The following is a 20,614-nucleotide window of genomic DNA, read 5'->3' on the forward strand; positions in this document are numbered from 1 at the left end:
GTCTTATTCTGTTGCTTAGGCTGGCCTAGAATTCATGGCAATCTTCCTGCCTCTGCCTCTCAAGTTCTGTGATAGAGGCATGTGCTGCCATGCCTAGCTTACACTTTTTTTTAAGAGATGGATTTGGGGCTGTTCAGTCGGTAGAGTGGTTGCTTAGAATGAACAAAGCTCTAAGTTTGATACCCTGAACCATAAAGTAGGTATGATAGTACATGCTTGTAATCTCAGCAATTGGATGGTGGAGGTAGGAAGATCAGAAGTTCCAGGTCATTCTTGGCTACATAGAAAATTGGAATACATGAGACTCTATCTCATAAAAGATAAATAATGAGGGCATGGGCTGGAAAGATGGCTTAGTAGTTAAGGCACTTTCCTGCAAAGCCTAAGGACCCATGTTCAACTCTCCAGATCTCACATAAACACAAGGTTATGCAAGCATACAAGGTCACACATGTAAACAGGATGGCATATGCCTCTGGCATTCGATTGCAGTGGCAGGAGGCCTTGGTGTGCCAATTCTTTCTTTCTTTTCTCTCTCTCTCTCTCTTGCTCTCACTCTCTTTCTCTCTCTCATAAAAAATAAAATAAATAATAATGGGGGCTGAGAAGATTGCTCAGTGGTCAAACGGAATCCTTGCAAAAGTCTGCTGGCTCATATTCATTCTCCAACCACCCACATAAAGCCAAACAAGCCAAACACAAAAGGTGGCACAAGTGTCTGGCATTCATTTGCAGTAGCAAGAGACCTAGCATGTATAAACACACACACACACACGTACAAATAAGTAAAATTTAAAAATAATAAATACATATAACTAAAAAGAGATGAAGTCTCTCTATGTTACCCAGGCTGGCCTCAAACACCTGGGCTCAAGTGACCATCCTGCTTCAGCCTCTTAAGTAGTTAGGACTATAAACATGAACAGTTCTGCCTAGCTTCTAGCTACAACCTTCATCAGTCAGTCTTTATATAAGTTTGTGCTCTGTATAAAGAAACTTATTCACTATATACTGTCGATTCAATGTCGACCAATAGTACTATATTCATACTTGAAAGAAATTTATCTAACATGTACTTTCTTAGTGAGAAATGACCCAGCCTTTTTTTGTTCCTCAGACTTCTTTTTAAATTTTTCACATGTGTGTGGTCATACATGACTGTGTTTATGCATATCTGTGTGTGAGAGTACACATGCATGTAGAGACCAGAGGTTTTAACACTTGAGTGTCTTCCTTGATCACTTTCTCTTTATTTATGGAGATAGATAGAATCCCTCATTAAACTCATAGCATGGCAGTTGAGCTAGTCTATCTAATCAGCTTGCCCTGGGGAATCCCCTAAGTCTGAATCCTGAGCTCTGAGATTACAGATGGACAGCCACACCCACCTGGCATTTATGTGGGCACTAGGGGTCCAAATCTAGTCTTCACACTTGTACAGCAAGCACTTTATCCACTAAGCCATCTCCCCAAATCCCCTGTTCCAGCTTCCTCGTATTTAAGAATTCCAGATGGGGGCTGGAGGGATTGCTTAGTAGGTAAGTAATTACCTGCTTAGTAAGCCTGACAGCCTGGGTTTGATTCCCTAGTACCCATGTGAAGCCAGATGCACAAAATAGGGCACACATCTGGAGTTTGTCTGCAGTGACAAGAGATGCACCCATTCTCATTTTCTCACCCTCCCTCTCTCTTTCTCTCCTTGCAAACAAATAAATAAAAGTATAAAATTTAAAAAAAAAATAACATGCCAAATGGATAGCCAGGTGTGGTGGCACATACCGTTAGTCCCAGAACTTGGGAGGCTGAGGTAGGAGGATCACTGTGAGTTAAGGTTCACTATGTAGTTTTAGGGTGTCCTCAAACTCACATGCCTTTAATCCCAGCACTCAGGAGGCAGAAGTAAAAGTATTACTGTGAGTTTGAGGACACCCTAAGACTACATAGTGAATTCCAGGTCAGCCTGAACTAGAGTGAGATGCTACCTCAAAAAAACAAAAGAAAAAAAATAAATTAATTAAAAATAAAAAGGGGGCCAGGCATGAAGTCACACACCTTTAATCCCAACACTTAGAAGGGCAAGGTAGGAGGATCACCATGAGTTCAAGGCCACCCTTAGACTACATAGTGAATTCCAACTCAGCCTGATGGCACCTTAGCACTATACCTGAAAGTCTTTTTATTTTATTTATTTTATTTTATTTTTGGTTTTTTGGTGTTTGTTTTGTTTTTTTGCTCAACCTGTTTATTTATTTTTTTTAATTTTTATTAGCATTTTCCATGATTATAAAAAAAAATCCAGTGTTAATTCCCTCCCTCCCACTGCACACACTTTCTCCTTTGAAATTCCATTCTCCATCATATTACCTCCCCATAACCCCTGTTTAGTTTTTGAGAGTCATTTTTGCCTGCAGATGTGTGTGTGTGTGTGTGTGTGTGTGTGTGCGCGCGCGCGCGCCAGAAGTTGACAATCAGGTATCTTTCTCAATAGTTCTCCATTTTATTTATTTTTTTCTTCAAAATGTGAGCCCAGGCTGTCCTTGATCTCCTAATCCTCCTGCCTCTTCTTCTTCAGCAATTTCCTACAGGTGTGTGCCACCACAACTCTCTCCATCTTATTTATTTTTATTTTTTTAAATTTATTTGAGAGAGAGAAAGAGGGGGGAAGAAAATGGGCACACCAGGGCCTCCAGCCACTGCAAGTGAACTCCAGATGCATGCACCCCCTTGTGCATCTGGCTAATGTGGGTCCTGGAGAATTGAACCAGGATCCTTTGGCTTTGCAGGCAAACGCCTTAACCACTAAGCCATCTTTCCAGCCCCCTTCATCTTATTTTTTATCAATATTTTTACTTATTTGAGAGACAGAGAGAGAGAGAGAGAGAATATGGGCACACAAGGGCCTTCTGCCACTCACTATCTCCAGGTGTCTGAAGCACTTTGTGCATCTGATTTTTATATGGGTACTGGGGAATTGACACTGGGCCATCACGCTTTGCGAACAGGGGCCTTTAAATAAAGTTTTATTTATGTGAGAGAGAAGGAGAGAATAGGCACACCAGGTCCTCCAGTCACTGCAAACTCCAGACACATGCGCCACCAAGTGTTTGTGGCTTATATGGGTACTGGAGAATCAAACCTGGGTCCTTAGCCTTCACAGGCAAGCGCCTTAAATGCTAAACCATCTCTCCAGCCTAGCAAGTGCCTTTAACCACTCAGCCATCTCTCCAGCCCCCTCCATCTTATTTTTTGAGTTTCTCACTGAACCTGAAGCTCACCATTTTGCCTAGACTAGCCAGCCAGTAAGCCCCAGGGATCCTCTTGTTTCTGTCTCCCGATGGCTGGGATTACAGGTGCACAGTGCCACACGTGCCTACTGAGACAGGGTCTTGCTATGTAGACTAGGCTGGCTTGGAGTGCATAATATAACTCAGGCTGACCCCAAAGTCACAGCAATCCTGATGCCTTAGCTTCTTGAGTGCTGGATTTACAGGTGTGAGCCACTGTACCAGACTACATTATTTGCAAATAGCTGTAATTTGTCTTTATTTTCATTTTCATTGCTGAAATAAACCATGCTTATGGACTTATTCTAGTGATGGTGAATATTTGGACTGTTTCAAGTTTTAGTTTATGAATAACTCTGCTATGGCAATTGCTATTCAGTAGTCCCTTCCCTTCTGCGGATTCACCCTACAGTTTCACTTACCCCCAATCAAACACGGGCCAAAATACTAAGTGGGAAATTCCATATTTTGAGAGAGACAGTGACATTCCCAAGCTCTGTTTTAAGACAGGGTCTCCCTATGTAGCATAGGCTGACCTTGAACTTGCCATCCTCCTACCTTAGCTTCTCCAGTGCTGGGATTAGATGTGCACCACCATGCCCCCAAAATAAACTTTATTGTAGGTATATATTCACAAGGTATAGCATGGTTTGCATAGTCTGGTATCATTTGAGATTTCAGGCATCCAATGGGTATTCTGAATGTTTCCGCTGAAGACAAGGGGCAGCTATTCTACTTATATCCAGAGATCCATATCACTAGTAAAAGAGACAGTGAGTGATAGTAGAGAGTACAACCCAGGAAGCTGGGGAGATGGCTTAGCAGTTAAAGGCACTTGCTTGCAAAGTTTGCTGGCATAGGTTCAATTCCCCAGCCATCTATGTAAAGCTGGACTAGCATTGATTTGCAGCGGCAAGAGACCAAGCATGCCAATACACACACACTCGCACACATAAATAAAAATATTTATTTAAATTATAAAAAAAAAAAGAGAGAACACAGTCCAGTTGGAGTTATAAAGACTGGTTTTGCCATTGATTAATGGTATCTTTAAAAGACCTAACCCTCCAATGATCCACAAAGTCCAAGATCTTACTATAATAGCTTCTGTCACCTCTCTGCCTTCATCTCCTCCCAGTTTTCCCCAGGCCACTCTGCTCCAATTACCTCCTTGATCTTTACGGTTTTTTTTTTTTGTTTGTTTGTTTGTTTGTTTTGTTTTGTTTTTTGTAGGGGGCATTTGAGGTAGGGTCTCACTCTAGCCCAGGCTGACCTGGAATTCACCATGGAGTCTCAGAGTGGCCTCGAACTCACGGCAATCCTCCTACCTCTGCCTCCCACCACGCTCAGCTTCTCCTTGATCTTTTTGAAACATGCCAAGCACAATCCCCACCCTAGGGCTTTTGCACTTGCTTTCTCCTCTTCCAATTTTCCAAAGGTACACACTTGGCTCCACCTCCTCCAGATCACCCTACCTGAGTACTCTAGTTTAAACTACAAACCTTCAGCAACTTTTTATTCCTTCCTTGATTTATTTTCCTCCTTAGCACTTATCACCATCTAGTATGTCATAAATTGACTCATTCAGTCATTAACTTTTTTGTCTTGTTTCTCTGAACCAAGGTTTCACTATGTAACCCAGGCCAGCCTTGAACTCATGATCTTTCTGCTGCCACCTCTCCCAGTACTGGCATTACAGGTATGCACCACAACACCCAATTTAATATTTTTTTTGCTGGGGGGATTGAGGTAGGGTTTGCTCTAACCCAGGCTGACCTGGAATTCACTGTGTAGTCTCAGGGTGGCCTCAAATTCACAGCGATCCTCCTACCTCAGCCTCCCGAACTCTGGGATTAAAGGTGTGTGCCACCATACCCAGCCCAGTTTAAAATATAATTTAATATTTTAATCCATGTGAGTGTGCATGCTCATTTGTGTGCAGTGCATGGGTATGTGTGTGGCCAGAAGACAATTGCAGTGTCATTCCTCAGGAATACTCTTCAACTTTTTTTTGAGAACTTGTAGATAATTTTGTTACTGTTATTATGATAATTTACAGGCCATCTTCCCTACCAGACTCAGAAGCTCTGGAGTGAAAGGGCCAGGGTGAACGCCCTTGAATGGACATGTTCCACCACCACCAAGGAAAACATCAGCTCCCTTTACCTTTATCTAGACCCCTGGTACCCTCCCTCTCAGCTCCTCCTACTCAGACCTCTGGCTGAACAGAGAAGCCTCCCATACTTTTTTACTTTGTTTTTTAGAGGTTAAGATCTCACCTAGTCCAGGCTAACCTGGATCTCACTCTTTAGTTTCAGGCTGACCTCGAACACACCATGATGCTACTACCTCAGCCTCCTTAGTGCTGAGTGCTGAGATTCAAGGCAAGGCTACAGCATGCCGCTTAACTTTCATTCTCCTAACAGACTTTCAGCCCCTAGCCCCAGCTGAGGTCCCTCCATATATTGTCTTCTATGATGTCCCTGTATCATCCGCCCACAGCCACCACCCCAAGAACCCGCAACCCAATCCTACTGAGCGTCTTACTTCTCCCCAGGCCTAACACCCATCTCTGCCTTGACCCTGAGCTTCACACAAGTTCAGTACCCCAGCTCCCTTGACCCCGCCTTCCCTCAAGGCCCCGCCCACCAATGGAAGCCGCCCCTCACGTTCGCGAAGGCTCTTCCCCCAGGCCTTTCCTCCTGAGCGACCCGCACACCCCGCCCTTCCAGGCCCAGGCGCCCCTCACCGCCTAACCTCCTCCTGAAAGAGACTCTGGCGGTTGCGCAGGCTGCGCAGCTTGGTCTGCTTCTCCTCGTGCTGCAGCTCCTCGGAGGGAGGCTCGAAGTAACCAATCAGGTCCTGCAGGCTCAGGATGACGCCCTCGATGGGCAGCGCAGAGCCCGACGGCTGCCCCGAGCCCCGCGGTTTCCCGCTGAAACTATCAAGGCCCCTGCGGGAACCTCAGCTGTCAGCAGGGACCAGGAGCAACAACTGGCCATACTCCCTCCCCACCCCACAGGATTCCCACGGACTCCCGCTTTACAAAAGATGGGAAAACAAAGAGGGAAAGGCCTTAGTCTAAGACCACACAGCAACCCCGGGCAGAACTAGGACTGGGACAACGCCTGAATAGTCACAAGAGATCATGGGCAGTCAGGGCTGGGGAGGTACAGAGTCAATGGTCTGGGTGTAAAGTGGTGTGAAAGTTAAATGATAGAAATGTGCTATCAGGCTGAGCGTGGTGGCGCACGCCTTTAACCCCAGCATTTAGGAGGCAAAGGTAGGGGGATTGCCATAAATTCGAGGCCACCCTGAGGCTACATAGTGAAGTCCAGGTCAGCCTGGGCTAGAGGAAAAAAAAAAGGTGTTATCAAAAGTCATGGTTATCTATGCCCAATGGATAGAGGGCAGGAGTTTAAAGATTAGGGGTTATATGTTAGGCCTAGACTGTGGATGTCAGGGGTCTTTAAAAAGAGACTAAGATTGGTCAGGTACTTGAATGTCTGGAGCCTGGGGGCCCCCCGGGACAGGGTGGGAACCGCCTACTTGATGAACTGGTTGTACAGGCCAGCAGTGCTGTAAATCATGCGGGCAGCCTGAGACTCCTCCTGCTGGCAGCGGGTTAGTGACAGCGCATCATCCATGTGGCCTTCTTGGTGCAGCATAGCCTAGGGGTGGGATACAGAAAAATCAGGAGGGGCCCACCACTCACACTTCTCAGAATCTCAGCTGATCTCCCCCTAACTTTTTGGTTTTTGTTGTTGTTGTTCATTTGAGGCTGCCTCTTGCTCTAGTCCAAGTTGACCTGGAACTCATTCTGTGGCTCAGGCTGGCCTTGATTTCACAGTGATTCTTCTGCCTCAGCCTCCTGGGCACATGAGCAACCACACCAAGCCTTTTCTTTGTTTTTGTTGAAACAGAATCCTGCTATGTGTTTCTGGCTGGGCTGAAAATATGAAACCAAGCTGGCCTCAAACTTGCACTAAGGAAGATGCCCAATATCGACTTCTGGCCTCCACATGGACACACACATGTGCATGCACATCTGCATATACACATGCAACCACACACTGAAACTGTACACACACAATCACCATCTTCAGCTGACACTAGGCTGTCCCCCTGTTGGAGAACAGCACTTACATCGTGCACTTGCTCAAGGCAGAAGTTATGCATTATGCTCAATCTCTAGCTCTCTCATCCACTTTACACTATGTGAGCAAATCCTCTTCAGTCTGCCCTCACAATACCAGAAACTACAGTCTCCACAGTAGTCCTGTGCCCTGTCATCTTCACCTTCAGCAATCTCTTCCCTGAACTCCCTGCTCCAGCTCTGCACCCTATTCCTGCCCCTACAACCTGTTCCCAAATGCTAACTGGAACTCTAAGGTCACCTCTGTGCCCTGCCCAAAACTGTCTAGGGGCTCCATCTCACTCAGGATAAAAACAGGAACCTTCTCCACACCATTTGTTCTTATTCCCTCTCTAGCTTCACCTCCCACCACTCACCCTTCATTCCCTCTGCTCAAGCCACACTGGGTCTTCTTTCTGTTCTGGGCAATAGGTCAGACTCATTCCAACTCCCACAGTCTTTGCACATAATATTCCCTCTGACAAAAGTAGCAGTCCTACGCATCAATTATATATCCATGCACTTCATTAAAGATAGTTTAACCATTGTTCCTGGGCACTACAGGAGCAGGGACAGGACTGTTATGCATAACCAAAACAACTTGGACATGTGATAATTGGTTGGCTGTTATTCTTGTTTGCTGAAGTGGTTAGTTGTCAATCATCTGTTTATAGTTTCAGTGTTTGGGTTTATTGGGTTTTATATTGTTGAGTGTATTTTGTTTTGTTTTTGGTTTACTGAGATAGGGTCTCACATGGCCCAAGCTAGACTCGAACTTGCTGTGTAACCAAGGACAGCTTTAAACTCACTCCTGATCTTCCTGCTTCCATTTCCCAAGTGCTAGGATTACAGCCATGCATCACCATCCTTTATTTCTAATATTTATTTAGTTTAGTTTTATTTAATAATTTTGGTATGTGTGTAGAGTGCATGCATGTATGTTTTTGTATGTGTTTGGGAACATATACATTTGTATCAACATTGGTGTCTTCCTCCGTTGCTCACACACACACAAACACACACACACATATTTTAGTTGTTGTTATTTGAGGTAGGGTCTTGCTCTGACCCAGGCTGATTTAGACTTCACTATGTAGTCTCAGGATGGCCTTAAACTCATACTGATCCTCCTACTTCTGCCTCCCTTGTGCTGGCATTAAAGGCATGCACCACTATGCCTGGTTCCACCTATTTTTACTCTCACTGAACCTGGAGCTCACTGATTCAGTTAGTCTAGCTAGCCACTTTGCCCACTTTGTCACTGCCTCCCCAGGGCTGAAATTATAAGCACATAGAAAGCACTTTAACAACTGACCCATCTTACCAGCCCTTGTTTTTGTAGCCTCAAACCCTCCTTCCTTAAGGCCTTTTGAGTACTAAGATTACATGTGTGTAGCACTGTGTCATGATAATTTATGAATGTTATTTTTAGCCTCTTATTGTCTTTTTCTATTTTTCTGTTTCCATGCCTTCATATCTGTGTGAGTGTTGTATGTCCCCTTCTCTCCATACACACATACATACCCTTTTTATTTTTCCTGTATCTCTCAGTACCATTCTCAAACTCCCCCTGAAGCTCATGAGCAAGCACCCCAGCCCCCTCTGCCCATGTCCACACCACCCCACTTCCAGGAGCCTACCTTCTTCTTGAGCACGCCAAGCCTCAGGGCCTTGGGGTCCGGGGCGGCATAAGTGAGCCACAGACCTGAGGCCACATGCTGCACAAAGCACAATGACTCCCCATACTTGATCTCAGGTGGTCCCATGCCTTCCACATCCCTCTTGGGTGCCACATCCAGCTTCTCCTACAGGGGCAGAGGACAGTGGTCAGCATCCCCTCTGTGCATGTCACGGAGGGACTTCCAGTGAGAGACTGCAGATTGGGATGGGATGGGATGGGATGGAACTCAGGGCTGCAGCTGAGGAAGTGTCTGCCTCTCACTGACCTTGGAGATACGGAAGCAGAAGGAAGTCCCCTTGGTGTGGGCCTTGCTAGCATCAACTACCACCAAACCTTGGTCCTCGGTGAGTGCCAGGTACCGCCCAGTGGTCACATGCCGGATTCGCAGTGGTTGACCCCAACGCAAGTGGCTCCCACTCCAGCTATGGAGGGTGAGAGTGAGGAAGAAAGGGGACATGCACCCCAGTAATCCACTATATCACAGTATTGCCTGAACTTTCTCAAGCCCCCAACTGTCTTTTAGAGTTCTTAAAATCTTTTCTAGGACACCTGAGTCTTTCTTAGAAAGATTCTGAGTACTTTCTCAGGACCTTGAACATTCCTCAGGGATCTCTAAATGTCTCCAGGGCTCCAGTTTATCTAGATCCCTACACTACTCATATTTTCACTCAAGAGGTAAGGTCCTCTCACATTTAAGAAACAAGAACCCTCCAACTTTCCCCAAGAGCTTTTCTTCCAGGACCCCTAAGGATCTTCATTTCTCACTCAAGATCTTCAGCCCCCCCCCAAAAAAAACCCTCCAGTGTCTTCTGCAGATATTCCTTGAGAACCCTCCACACATACTCTAAGGAGACCCCAACCCTCCTACCTTTGCCCCCACAACACACCTTATTCTCAGTGGCTCCAGCCTCCAGAGAGAACGGGCATGGGTGCATACAGATCCTCCCTCATAGTAGACAAGTCTAGGGACATGAGGCAATGCAAGGTCAAGAAGGCAAGCTCCAGTCAGCCCCCATAATCTGCTCCCCTAACTCTGTTGGTAGGGCATGGAATGTACCCCAAAAGCCCACATGTTGAAGGCTTGATCCCTACCCTGCAGCACTATTGGGAAGTAGTGGAACCTTTAGGATATGGAGCCTAATGAAAGAAAGTTAGGTTATTGGGGGGTCTGCCCTTGAAAATATTGGAATTCTGGTCCTCTATTTTACTGCATCTTCAAATGCCATGAAACAAAATGGAATATCCTGCATGCTCCTGCTATGATGTACTGTACTACCACAGGCCCAAACAATAGGGCCAACCAACCATGAATTGAAACCATGAGCCAAAATAAGCCTTTTCCCTTATTAAGTTGATCTCAAGTATTTACCACAGTAACAGAAATCTAACTAACACAGGGTCCCAGTTCCCCAGCCAACATTTTTTCCCCTGCCCTGTCTCTATACCCCTGACTCCTTTGTCCCCAGTCCAGACCTGCGCTGGTCATCACTGTCTGAAGGGGAAATGGTCAGACACTCATCCATGTGCCCATGAAAGAGGCGGAGAACATGGCCTCCTGTCACATAGCCTAGGAAAGAAGGGAAAAGGTTGCTCTAAGACAGGAGTCCCAGAAACGCCAGTATGGGGCCTGGGGTTACCTTGTAGAAGGTTGAGAAGTGGATTCAGGAGGTCTATAGTTGACAATATGAGCTTCAGGTATTAAGAGCCTAAGATTTAGGCCAAATTTAAGGCCTTAAAGTGAGGACATGAGATTTTGGGGGTCTGAGGTGGGAGACCTATATTTTTGTTTTGTTTTGTTTTTACTATTGGTTTTTCGAGGTAGGGTCTCGCTCTAGCCCAAGCTGACCTGTAATTCACTATGTAGTCTTAAGTTGGCCTCCAACAGACAGCAATCCTCTTACCTCTGCCTCCGGAGTGCTGGGATTAAAGGTGTGCACCACCACTTCCAGCCTAAGACCTATGTTTTGAGATCTGGATGTGCAAGGATAAGGTTGAGTGGGGTGTAAGGCTTGCGGTTTAGGGTTCTGCATTTGGACTTTTGAGGTTGGGGGTCAGGCTATGGTCAGAGGGTCAGGTCTAGTGTTCCCTGTTTTGAGGGTCTGAGCTTCAAAGCTTGAATTATTTAGGTTTGGTAGTCTGAGATTTTGGGTATAAATTTGGAAAGACCTAAGCTTTGTAGTGGAAAATTAATGAGTCTGAGTTTGGTATCAATTGGGGTCAAATTTTTAGCTATTATTCTCTATAGTCTTACTATGGAGATTTAAATTTGGAAGTTTAATTTTGGGAGAGTTAATGGGTGTTTTTATTTTTTTTTTTTCCTGTTTGTTTTTCTGTGTGTTTCTTGTTGTTGTGAGGTTTGTTTGTATTTGAGACAGAATCTTACTATGTAGTTTTGCTGGCCTGGAGCTATATAGACAGTGATCCTCCTACCTTAGCCTCTCACGTGCTGAAATTACAGGCATGTGCAAGTATGGCTTTGGTTTTTGTTTACTTATTTGCTTTTCGGTGTTGTTTTAAAAATTTAGTTTGATTTATTTGAGAGAAAGAGACAGAGAGAGAAAGAGAATGAGCACACCAAGGCCTCCAGCCAATGCAAACAAACTCCAGATGCATGTAACACCTTGTGTATCTGGCTTTATGTTTGTGTTTGTTTTTTTTTAAAGACAAAGAGAGAGAGAAAATGGGCACACCAGAGCCTCCAGCCAGTGCAAACTCCAGACACATGCGCCACCTTGTGCATCTGGCTTTATGTGGTTTATTTTTATTTTTATTTATTTAAGACAGAGGGAGAAAGAATAGGCACACCAGGGCCTCTAGCCACTGCAAACAAACTCCAGACATATGTGCCACCTTGTGTATCTGGTTTACATGGGACCTGGAGAATTGAACCTGGGTCCTTAGGCTTCTCAGGCAAGTCCCTTAACCACTAAGCCATCTCTCCAGACCCTTTATGTGTTGTTGTTGTTTTTTCAGGTAATGTCTCTCTCTAGCCCAGGCTGGCCTGGAATTCACTATGTAGTCTCAGGCTGGCCTCAAACGCACAGCAATCCTCCTACCTCAGCCTCTCAAATGCTGTTTGTTTGTTTTTAAGATAATTATAATTATGTAGCCCATTCTGGCTTCAGTAGTCCCACCTCTCCCTTCAGAATATAGGTGCATGCCACCCCAGGTGAGTTTGGGTTTTTGAGAGCTGAAGTTAAAGTTTGGGAGTCTGAGGCCTGGGAAATGACTTCATCATTAAAGTGTTTGCCATACAAGCAGGAGGATCCCCAGCCAAACACTGTGGTGCATGCCTGTAATCCCAGTACTGTGGAGGCAGAAACAAAAGAATTCCTGGAGCTTGCTAGCTAGCCAGTCTTAGCTGAAAGCTAAGTATGAGGGCCATAATTTAAAAATACAAGTTTGAGGTCTGAGGTTCCAAGGATCAGTTTGAGAATATCTGAGGGGCATACAAAGGTGTGTTTTGCGGGTCTCAGTTTAGGAGCCAGAGGCCTGGGGTCCTCACCCTCTTCACAGCAGGAGCAGATAGGATTCATGTTCCACAATGTCTGCATGAAGGAGGCATCAACCTGAAGTTCCCCACTGGCAGTTGACAAGTGCTGGAAGCAACCAGGATGTGGTGGTCAGAAATAATGGTCAAAGCCAATGGCCAGAAATGGGGGATGAATGCCAAGAAACATACAGATTTGAAACAGAAAATTGGAGATCACATATCAAGAAACTGAGATTAAGTCAGGAAATTGGGGAGTCAGAAATCAAGACATTGGATTAAAGAAAGTGAAAGTTGGAAGTCAGAACATTGACGGGACAGGTACTACCTGATCAAACTAATGATGAAGAGATAGGCTCATCCTGTGTACTCTCATGGCAGTGGTAGGAGCTGCCATGGGGATAGGATTGCTCACCAGGTAGCGCTCAGAGGAGACACTGACAAGGATGAGGTCATCCCCAACACGAACCTTCTCTCCTTCAGACCTCTGCTTAGAGGCTGGGTGCATTGTCCACCAACAAGCCTCTCCTAAGGGTAGAGTAGCTGTCAGGATGATGATGTCCCAAAGTGTTCTTCCCCAAGGCATTCACAGCCACTGAGCCTTCCAAACTTTAGGGGTCATAAATCTCTTGTTGCTGCCACCAACTCTCTGCCAAGACTTTACCCCAGATCTCCCTGTATAGAATGTGTCCATCTACATATTCAGACCCTCTGCCCATAGGCCCCCATTCCTATTCCCAAAGCAAACTCATGCCCACCTCAGGAGTTCAACAAACCTTCCATGGCCTAATTCATAGCTTTCATCACACCCATTCCTACAGCCCCTGCACCTGTTGCATCCTCCTGCAGTCCCACGTCGAAAGCCAACTTGTCAGTCATGGAGCGGGAGGTAGTCAGGCAACTCAAGTACTAGAGTTGGAGAGGGGGCTCAGCATTCCTCTAGAAAGCCTGCCCTCTCTCCCCAGCCCACACCTATCACTGATGCACTAACCATGCGGCTGTGTGCATGCCGTAGCAGGATGGCATGGCCGTATAGGAGTGTCCTGTGTCCCCCACCCTGGGATGACTGGAGAAGAAAGAATGGCACAGAATAAGCACAGGCACCTAATTTCACAAGCCCCCCAAAATATCTGGCCTATTCACAAATAGGCATATGCAGCCCATAATTGCTGTGTTCAGACACAGAGCCTCAGCTCAAACCCTCAAAAGATTGTTTACATCAGTTTTTCCATGCATGGAAACAGAGACTATGTCTCTGAGAAACCTGGAGATGAGGTGTTTTTCATTCCCAAAAGTCTAGCAGCACATGGTAGCTTATACCTGTAATCCCAGCTCTTGAGAAGTAGAGGCAGGGGGAGAATCAAGATTTTAAGATTAGCCTCAGTTATACACAAGTTCAAGGCCAATCTGGACTACTTGGGACCTTGTCTCAAAAAACAAACAAAAATTCTCCAAAGCCCACTCATTCCTCCCTGCCTCCTTTATCTCATAAGCCAGGTCCTAGAGTCACCTAGGGAGAATGAACCAATCTTCCAGGTGCCTGGGGATACTGAGGGAAGTCCCAGTATCAGGTCCCAGATACCTTAGTCCCTTCTGTTCTAACCTGTAAAACACAGCCAAGCTTCAGACTGTGTATACCATGAAAGAACTACCAATTGTTAAATGGTGACTATCACCCACCCATGGTGATAAGGTGATTGCCCAGTGTTGCCCCACACTCCCTCCCATGCACAAGGAGATTTTGAAGGAGGGAGATACATCCAATTCTTTGATGGCATCATGCCTCCATCACAACTCTCCCATGCCCATGCTCTGAGGGGACCATGTGATAGGATGATATGATCACATGACAGATACACTCTTGAACTGGAGAGGCACCATACTTGTGATGGGGTGAGGAAAGAAGTCCCATGCAGTGAGGAGCTTGGATTGAGGTTGGGGAAGAGGATGGGAAAGGGAAGAAAGGAACAGGTAAGGGAACAGGAGCTCAGAAGCCCCGATCCCTTCCTTCCTTCCTGCCTGGCCTGTTCTGGACTCCACAGCCCCTGACATCTGGGGTGGGTGGAATCCCCAGCCCCTGTGTGCAGGATGTGGGTCTGAACAGAAGTCCTGAGGTCAAGAGGGATAGGAAGGACAGGTGAAACCCAAGGCCAGACCTACCCACTTATCCAAATTGAGGGCCTGTGGGGATGGGGTAGAGGAAGAAGAGCACATGGTAAATGACCCCAATGGCTCCTCATCTATCTCTGTCCTGGTGCCCTGCTCTCTGGATGGGGAGCCTCACCTCCACACCAGCCTCCACAGTGTTGGCCAGCATCTCCTGCAAGGCTCGAACCGACAAGGACTGCTCCAGGATGAAGCAGCAGATGGCCAGATCAGGGGGTACATTCTGGGTTGGGGTGAACAAATGTCATTGGGGTTAGAAGAATCCTGAGAGCCATTCCCTGCCATATACTGTTCATTATTCTGAGCATCCACATAACACCCCAATCCTACAAGATACCCCTTTTCTCTGTCATGCCTCAGATACAGTGAATCTGTACAGGAAATGCCTCTTCCAACCTCCTCCTTCAACCATTTCCAACTCACCCAGTTCTACAGAAGCTTCCAAACTACCCTTCTCACTCAAGTACCCAACATCTCCTTGATCCCATAGGAACCTCCCTGCCTATGCCTCAGACACACTGACTCTGCTTCTACTGCAGGAAGCTCCAACTATTCTTTCTCTGAAGATAATCCCAAATGTTTACAATCCCAGAGGAACCCTACCTCTAGCCTTTACCCCCAGAGAGTCTTGTGCCAGCCTTTCCAGTCATACTACAAGAGAGGCTATACATACATATGCACACAAACAAGGTCTCATAACCATCACCTCACTTTCCTGGCCTCCCTCTCTATCAAACTTAAGACTGCCCCACTTACTTCCTCAGACCTCAGTTCATGCAGCCCTGAGACATCCTCATTCGTCAATGCCACATCCTTCTCTCAGTTATAGGGTATCCCCTCAGGTCTCCTCCTTTCTTAAACCCTGAGTTTACTTTACCTCAGACCTCAAATGTCTATGACCTCTCAACCTTCATATCCTTCTGTCAACCCCTGCTGACATGCCCTGTAGTCTTGGATCCAAGGCTCTTAGATTCTCAGACCCCAGCTTCCCTCTACCATTAGAACTCCATAAGACTGACTCTCAGATTACCTTTCCCCCTGACCCTTGCTGTCTAAGTGCACACTCCTGCCTGATACCTTTATATCCTCCCCATCTCAAGTCCCAGTCTTCTCCTGTTAGCTGCCCTCCACCTTTCAAAAATACCCAGGTTTGAGCTGGAGAGATTCCTCAGTGGTTAAAGACCCTTCCTTGCAAAGCTTGATGACTGAGTTTGATTCCCCAGTACCTATGGAAAGCCAGATGCACAAAGTGGCACATGTATCTGGAGCTCATTTGCATGGGCAGAAGGCCCTGGTATGCCCACTCTCTCTTTCCTCTCTTTCTTCTCACTCTCTCTCTAATAAATAAATAAATATTTAAGAAATAAAACATAAACTAGAAATACCCAAGTTCCCTCCTCTGACGCTAAATCCTCTGCCTCACCTTCAATCTCTCAGTCCCTCCCTCCAGACACACATCTAGCCACATTCTCTGTGCCCATACGAATCCGCCTAAGACCTCACTTCTCACCTCAGATCTCTTCACTCTTCAGGCTCACACACTCACTTCAGCCTCTTTCTACCTACCTCAGATCCAACCCCACCTTAGACCTAGCCCCATCTCAGCCTCCATCTTTCTCAGTCTCCTCCCCCTTCACCCCTCTTCACTATTTCTCTTGTCCAAGGCCCCTTTAGAACTCGAGTCCTCTTCTTTAGGCCTGAGACTTTGCATTCCCCACTTGGCCCTCCTGTATCTGTGAGCACATACTTGCGCATTGCTGGTGGGTTCCAGGAAGCAGAGGCGATTGCCGAAACCCTCTGCAGCCAGACAGAGTTTGATCTGTTCCTTGAGTACAGTGGCACTGCATTGCAGGACTACCTCATCATCCTGGGGAAAGCAAAGAACAGGGCTGACTGACAGGGACTTGCCCAGAAACCATGATCTGACTGGTCTCTCCCTACTTCCCCTTGTGGAAAAGAAAGTGATTGATGATACACCCCCACACCAGCCAGGATTGCAAGAACTCTCTGCCTACTCCTAATGCTCCCACAAAATGGTAGTCAATGTAGCTCCATTTTATCATTAATTTATTCATGCATGCATGCATGCACATATGCATGCACTCATGCATTCATTCATTTGGACAGGGTCTCACGTTGTCCAGATTGGCCTCAAACTCAGGCAATCCTTCTGTCTTAGCATCTAAAATTAAAGAGGCAAGCTGCCATGCCTTGCTTAAGCCCATTTTAAAGTAGGAAAACTAGCCAGGCGTCGTGGCACATGCCTTTAATCCCAGCACTTGGGAGGCAAAGGTAGGAGAATTGCAGTGAGCTCAAGGCCATCCTAAGACTACCAAGTGAATTCCAGGTCAGCCTGGGCTAGAGTGAGACCCTACCTCAAAAAAAAAAAAAAAAAAAATAGCAGGGCATGTTGGCACACACCTTTAATCCCAGCACTCGGGAGGCAGAGTTAGGAGGATCACCATGAGTTTGAGGCCACCCTGAGGCTACACAGTGAATTCCAGGTCAGCCTGAGCTACTGTGAGATGCTACCTCTGAAAACCAATAAATAAATAAATAAAAATAAAATAAAATGGGGAAAGTGAGGCTCAAAATAGCTATTGGGACATTGCTTGTCTGAGAGCACACAGCTGATAAAGCAGTCTGGATTTGAACCAGAATCCAGCCCCTCTACAAAGTGATCCAGTGGAGTGTGGAAAACAACAACTTCCTTACAAGTTAAATGGCTTTCTTGGTTGTTTCTGTTTTGTTTTTTGTTTATCCTTGTTTTGCTTTTTTTTTAAGTATTTGTTTTTTATTATTTTTATTTATTTGTTTGTTTGACAAAGAGAAAGAGGGAGAGAGAGAGAGAATGGGAGCGCCAAGGCTCCAGCCACTGCAAACAAACTCCAGACATGTGCACCCCCATGTGCATCTGGCTAACATGGATCCTGGGGAATCAAATTGACTTTGCAGACAAATGCCTTAACTGCTAAGCCATCCCTCCAACCCTTGTTTTGCTTTTATTTTATTTTATTCATTTATTTGATAAAGAGGGAAAGACAGAGAGAGAGAGAGAGAATGGGTGTGTCAGGGCCTCCAGCCACTGCAAACGAGCTCCAGACGCATGTGCCCCCTTGTGCATCTGGCTAACGTGGGTCCTGGAGAATTGAACCTGGGTCTTTTGGCTTTGCAAAACGCCTTAACCATTAAACCATCCCTCCAGCTCTTGTTTTGCTTTTTGAGATAGGTCTCATGTAGTCCAAGCTGACCTTGAATTTGCTGTAGGGTTGTGATGACCTTGGACTCCTGGTCCTCCTTCCTCCACCTCCCAAGTGCTGGGATTAAAGGTGTACACCACTGCACCCAGAAAGTTATTCAGGTTTTAGAAGGTAATACCACCTGTCTGATGTAACAGCCTTCCAAGCATATCACATAAATATACTCATCCTGGGTTCAACCCACATAAGCAGCCCTGAATGGGTCCATGTAGCCTGGAAGGAAGCAGAAATATGGCCTGGTAACCGAAGTCCCAGGACTGCTCTGTCCTGTTACATCTATCTATGACATGCTGGCACATGCTGGGCATTTGTGTATCCATAGCAATCATATAGCTTGAACAGTATTTAATAAGCATTTACTGGTTACCAGGCTTTATTCTCAATCTTCCATTTGCTTAATAGAAGTTATTGCGCATCTAGTCATGCCACATGCTGTTCTAATACACTGACTATAAAACATTGAAACATCCAAGGCTCAGAGTCTATTGCAGAAGAGGTAGTGGAAAGAATGTAAGAGCCAAAGGAAGGGTAAGACTCCTTACAACATTCTCCCCCAGACACAAAATAGCTTGGATATCCATGACCCCACAGTACCTGACACTACCTACACAAGGCCATCTTAATAGGAGGAAAAAATCAAAATAAAAACATCAAAATCAAAGAGAGAGTGATTGAGAGGAGGAGGGGATATGATGGAGAGTGGAGTTTCAAAGGGGAAAGTAGGGGGAGGGAAGGCAGTACCATGGGATATTGTTTATAATCATGGAAGTTGTTAACAAAAAAAAATTTGAAACAAAAAAAAATATTGAAACAGTAGGAAGAAGCTAGGTAAGGTGGCACATTCCTTTAATCCCAGCATTTAGGAAGCTGAAGTAGGAGTACTGGCATGAGTTCAAGGCCAGCCTGGAACTTCAGAGTGAGTTCCAGGCCAGCCTGGGCTAGAAAAACAAAACAAAGCAAAACTCAAAATAAAAACTAGACAAAGGTTAGAGAGATGGCTTAGTGGTTAAGGTGCTTGCCTGCAAAGCCTAAGGACCTAGGTTCAAGTCTTCAGTACTAACATAAAGCCAGATGCACTAAGTGGCATATGCATCTGGAGTTCATTTGCAGTGTCTAGAGGCCCCGGAGCTCCCATTCTCTGTCTCTCAAATAAATAAGCTAATTAGTTAATTAAATATTTAAAAGTAGACAAGAGGGCTGGAGAGATGGCTTACTGGTTAAGCGCTTGCCCATGAAGCCTAAAGACCCTGGTTGGAGGCTCAATTCCCCAGGACCCACGTTAGCCAGATGCACAAGGGGATGCATGCGTCTGGAGTTCATTTGCAATGGCTGGAAGCCCTGGCGAGCCCATTCTCTCTCTCTCTCTCTCTCTCTCTCTCTCTCTCTCTCTCTCTCTCTCTCCCCCTCTTTCTCTGTCTATCACTCTCAAATAAATAAATAATAAACAAAAAAATTTTTAAATAAATAAAAAATAAAAGTAGATAAGGAAAAAAACTTTTAAAAAAGTAGTAAACAAAGTCTACTTTATTTTGAACTCCAGTGACCTCTTTTTAGGATCCTACCCTACACTTAAAGAGTTGACATCCTCAGGCTGGAGAGATGGCTTAGCGGTTAAACGCTTGCCTGTGAAGCCTAAGGATCCCAGTTCGAGGCTCAATTCCCCAGGACCCATGTTAGCCAGATGCACAAGGGTACACACACGTCTGGAGTTCATTTTCAGTGGCTAGAGGCCCTGGCACGCCCATTCTCTCTCTCTCTCTCTCTCTCTCTCTCTGTCTCTCTCTCTCTCTCTGTCTCTCTCTCTGCCTCTTTCTTTCTCTGTCTGTTGCTCTAAAATAAATAAATAAAAATAAACAAAAAAATTAAAAAAAAAAAGAAGAGTTGACATCCTCTTTATGAAGTGCGGAAATAAACAGATGAAGTGATGTGCTGGTGATGTAGCTCAGTGAAAGAGCATTTCTCAGGGCTGGAGAGATGACTTAAAGGATAAGGTACTTGCCTGTAAAGTCTAAAAGACCCCAGTTTGATTCCCCAGAACCCAAATAAGCCAAATGCACATGGTGGTTCATATAGTTTGTTTGCAGTATCCAGAAGCCCTGATGCACCCATTCTCTCTCATAAATAAATAAATAAAAGGTGGATGTGGGCTGGGAAGATGGCTTAGCAGTTAAGGCACTTGCTTGCAAAGCCAAAGGACCTAGGTTCACTTCCCCAGGACCCACGTACTCTAGATGCATAAGGTGGCACATGCGTCTGGAATTCATTTGCAGTGGCTGGAGACCCTGGAGTGCCCATTCTCCACTCTCCCAAATAAATAAATATTAAAGTTTTTTTGTTGTTGTTTTTCAAGGTAGGATTTCACTCTAGCCCAGGTTGACCTGGAATTCACTATGTAGTCTCCGGGTGACCTCAAACTCACAGTGACCTTCCCACCTCTGCTTCCCTAGTGCTGGGATTAAAGGTGTGCACCACCAAACCCAGCCAAAATATTTTTTTTTTCTCAAGGTAGGGGCTCACTCTGACTCAGGCTGACCTGGAATTAACTATGTAGTCTCAGGGTGGCCTCGAACTCACGGCAATCCTCCTAACTCTGCCTCC

At 45.6% G+C, this 20,614-nt stretch overlaps 1 protein-coding gene across 1 annotated transcript in view; it reads right to left on the reverse strand.

The window, feature by feature from the left end:
- Window positions 1–20,614, reverse strand: part of Ryr1 (ryanodine receptor 1) — a 182,468-nt gene that overhangs the window by 154,158 nt on the left and 7,696 nt on the right. The window contains exons 2-13 of the mRNA XM_045154253.1: window positions 16,504–16,623; window positions 14,875–14,979; window positions 13,582–13,656; window positions 13,421–13,499; window positions 13,006–13,118; window positions 12,606–12,699; window positions 10,574–10,667; window positions 9,988–10,062; window positions 9,366–9,522; window positions 9,060–9,224; window positions 6,834–6,955; window positions 6,042–6,237 (exon numbers count right to left, since the gene is read on the reverse strand). Of these exons, the coding sequence (XP_045010188.1) occupies window positions 6,042–6,237; window positions 6,834–6,955; window positions 9,060–9,224; window positions 9,366–9,522; window positions 9,988–10,062; window positions 10,574–10,667; window positions 12,606–12,699; window positions 13,006–13,118; window positions 13,421–13,499; window positions 13,582–13,656; window positions 14,875–14,979; window positions 16,504–16,623 (1,395 nt within the window). The remainder of the gene's footprint in view (window positions 1–6,041; window positions 6,238–6,833; window positions 6,956–9,059; window positions 9,225–9,365; window positions 9,523–9,987; window positions 10,063–10,573; window positions 10,668–12,605; window positions 12,700–13,005; window positions 13,119–13,420; window positions 13,500–13,581; window positions 13,657–14,874; window positions 14,980–16,503; window positions 16,624–20,614) is intronic.

This window comes from Jaculus jaculus, chromosome 7 (assembly GCF_020740685.1).
Source record: "Jaculus jaculus isolate mJacJac1 chromosome 7, mJacJac1.mat.Y.cur, whole genome shotgun sequence".
Lineage (NCBI taxonomy): Eukaryota > Metazoa > Chordata > Mammalia > Rodentia > Dipodidae > Jaculus > Jaculus jaculus.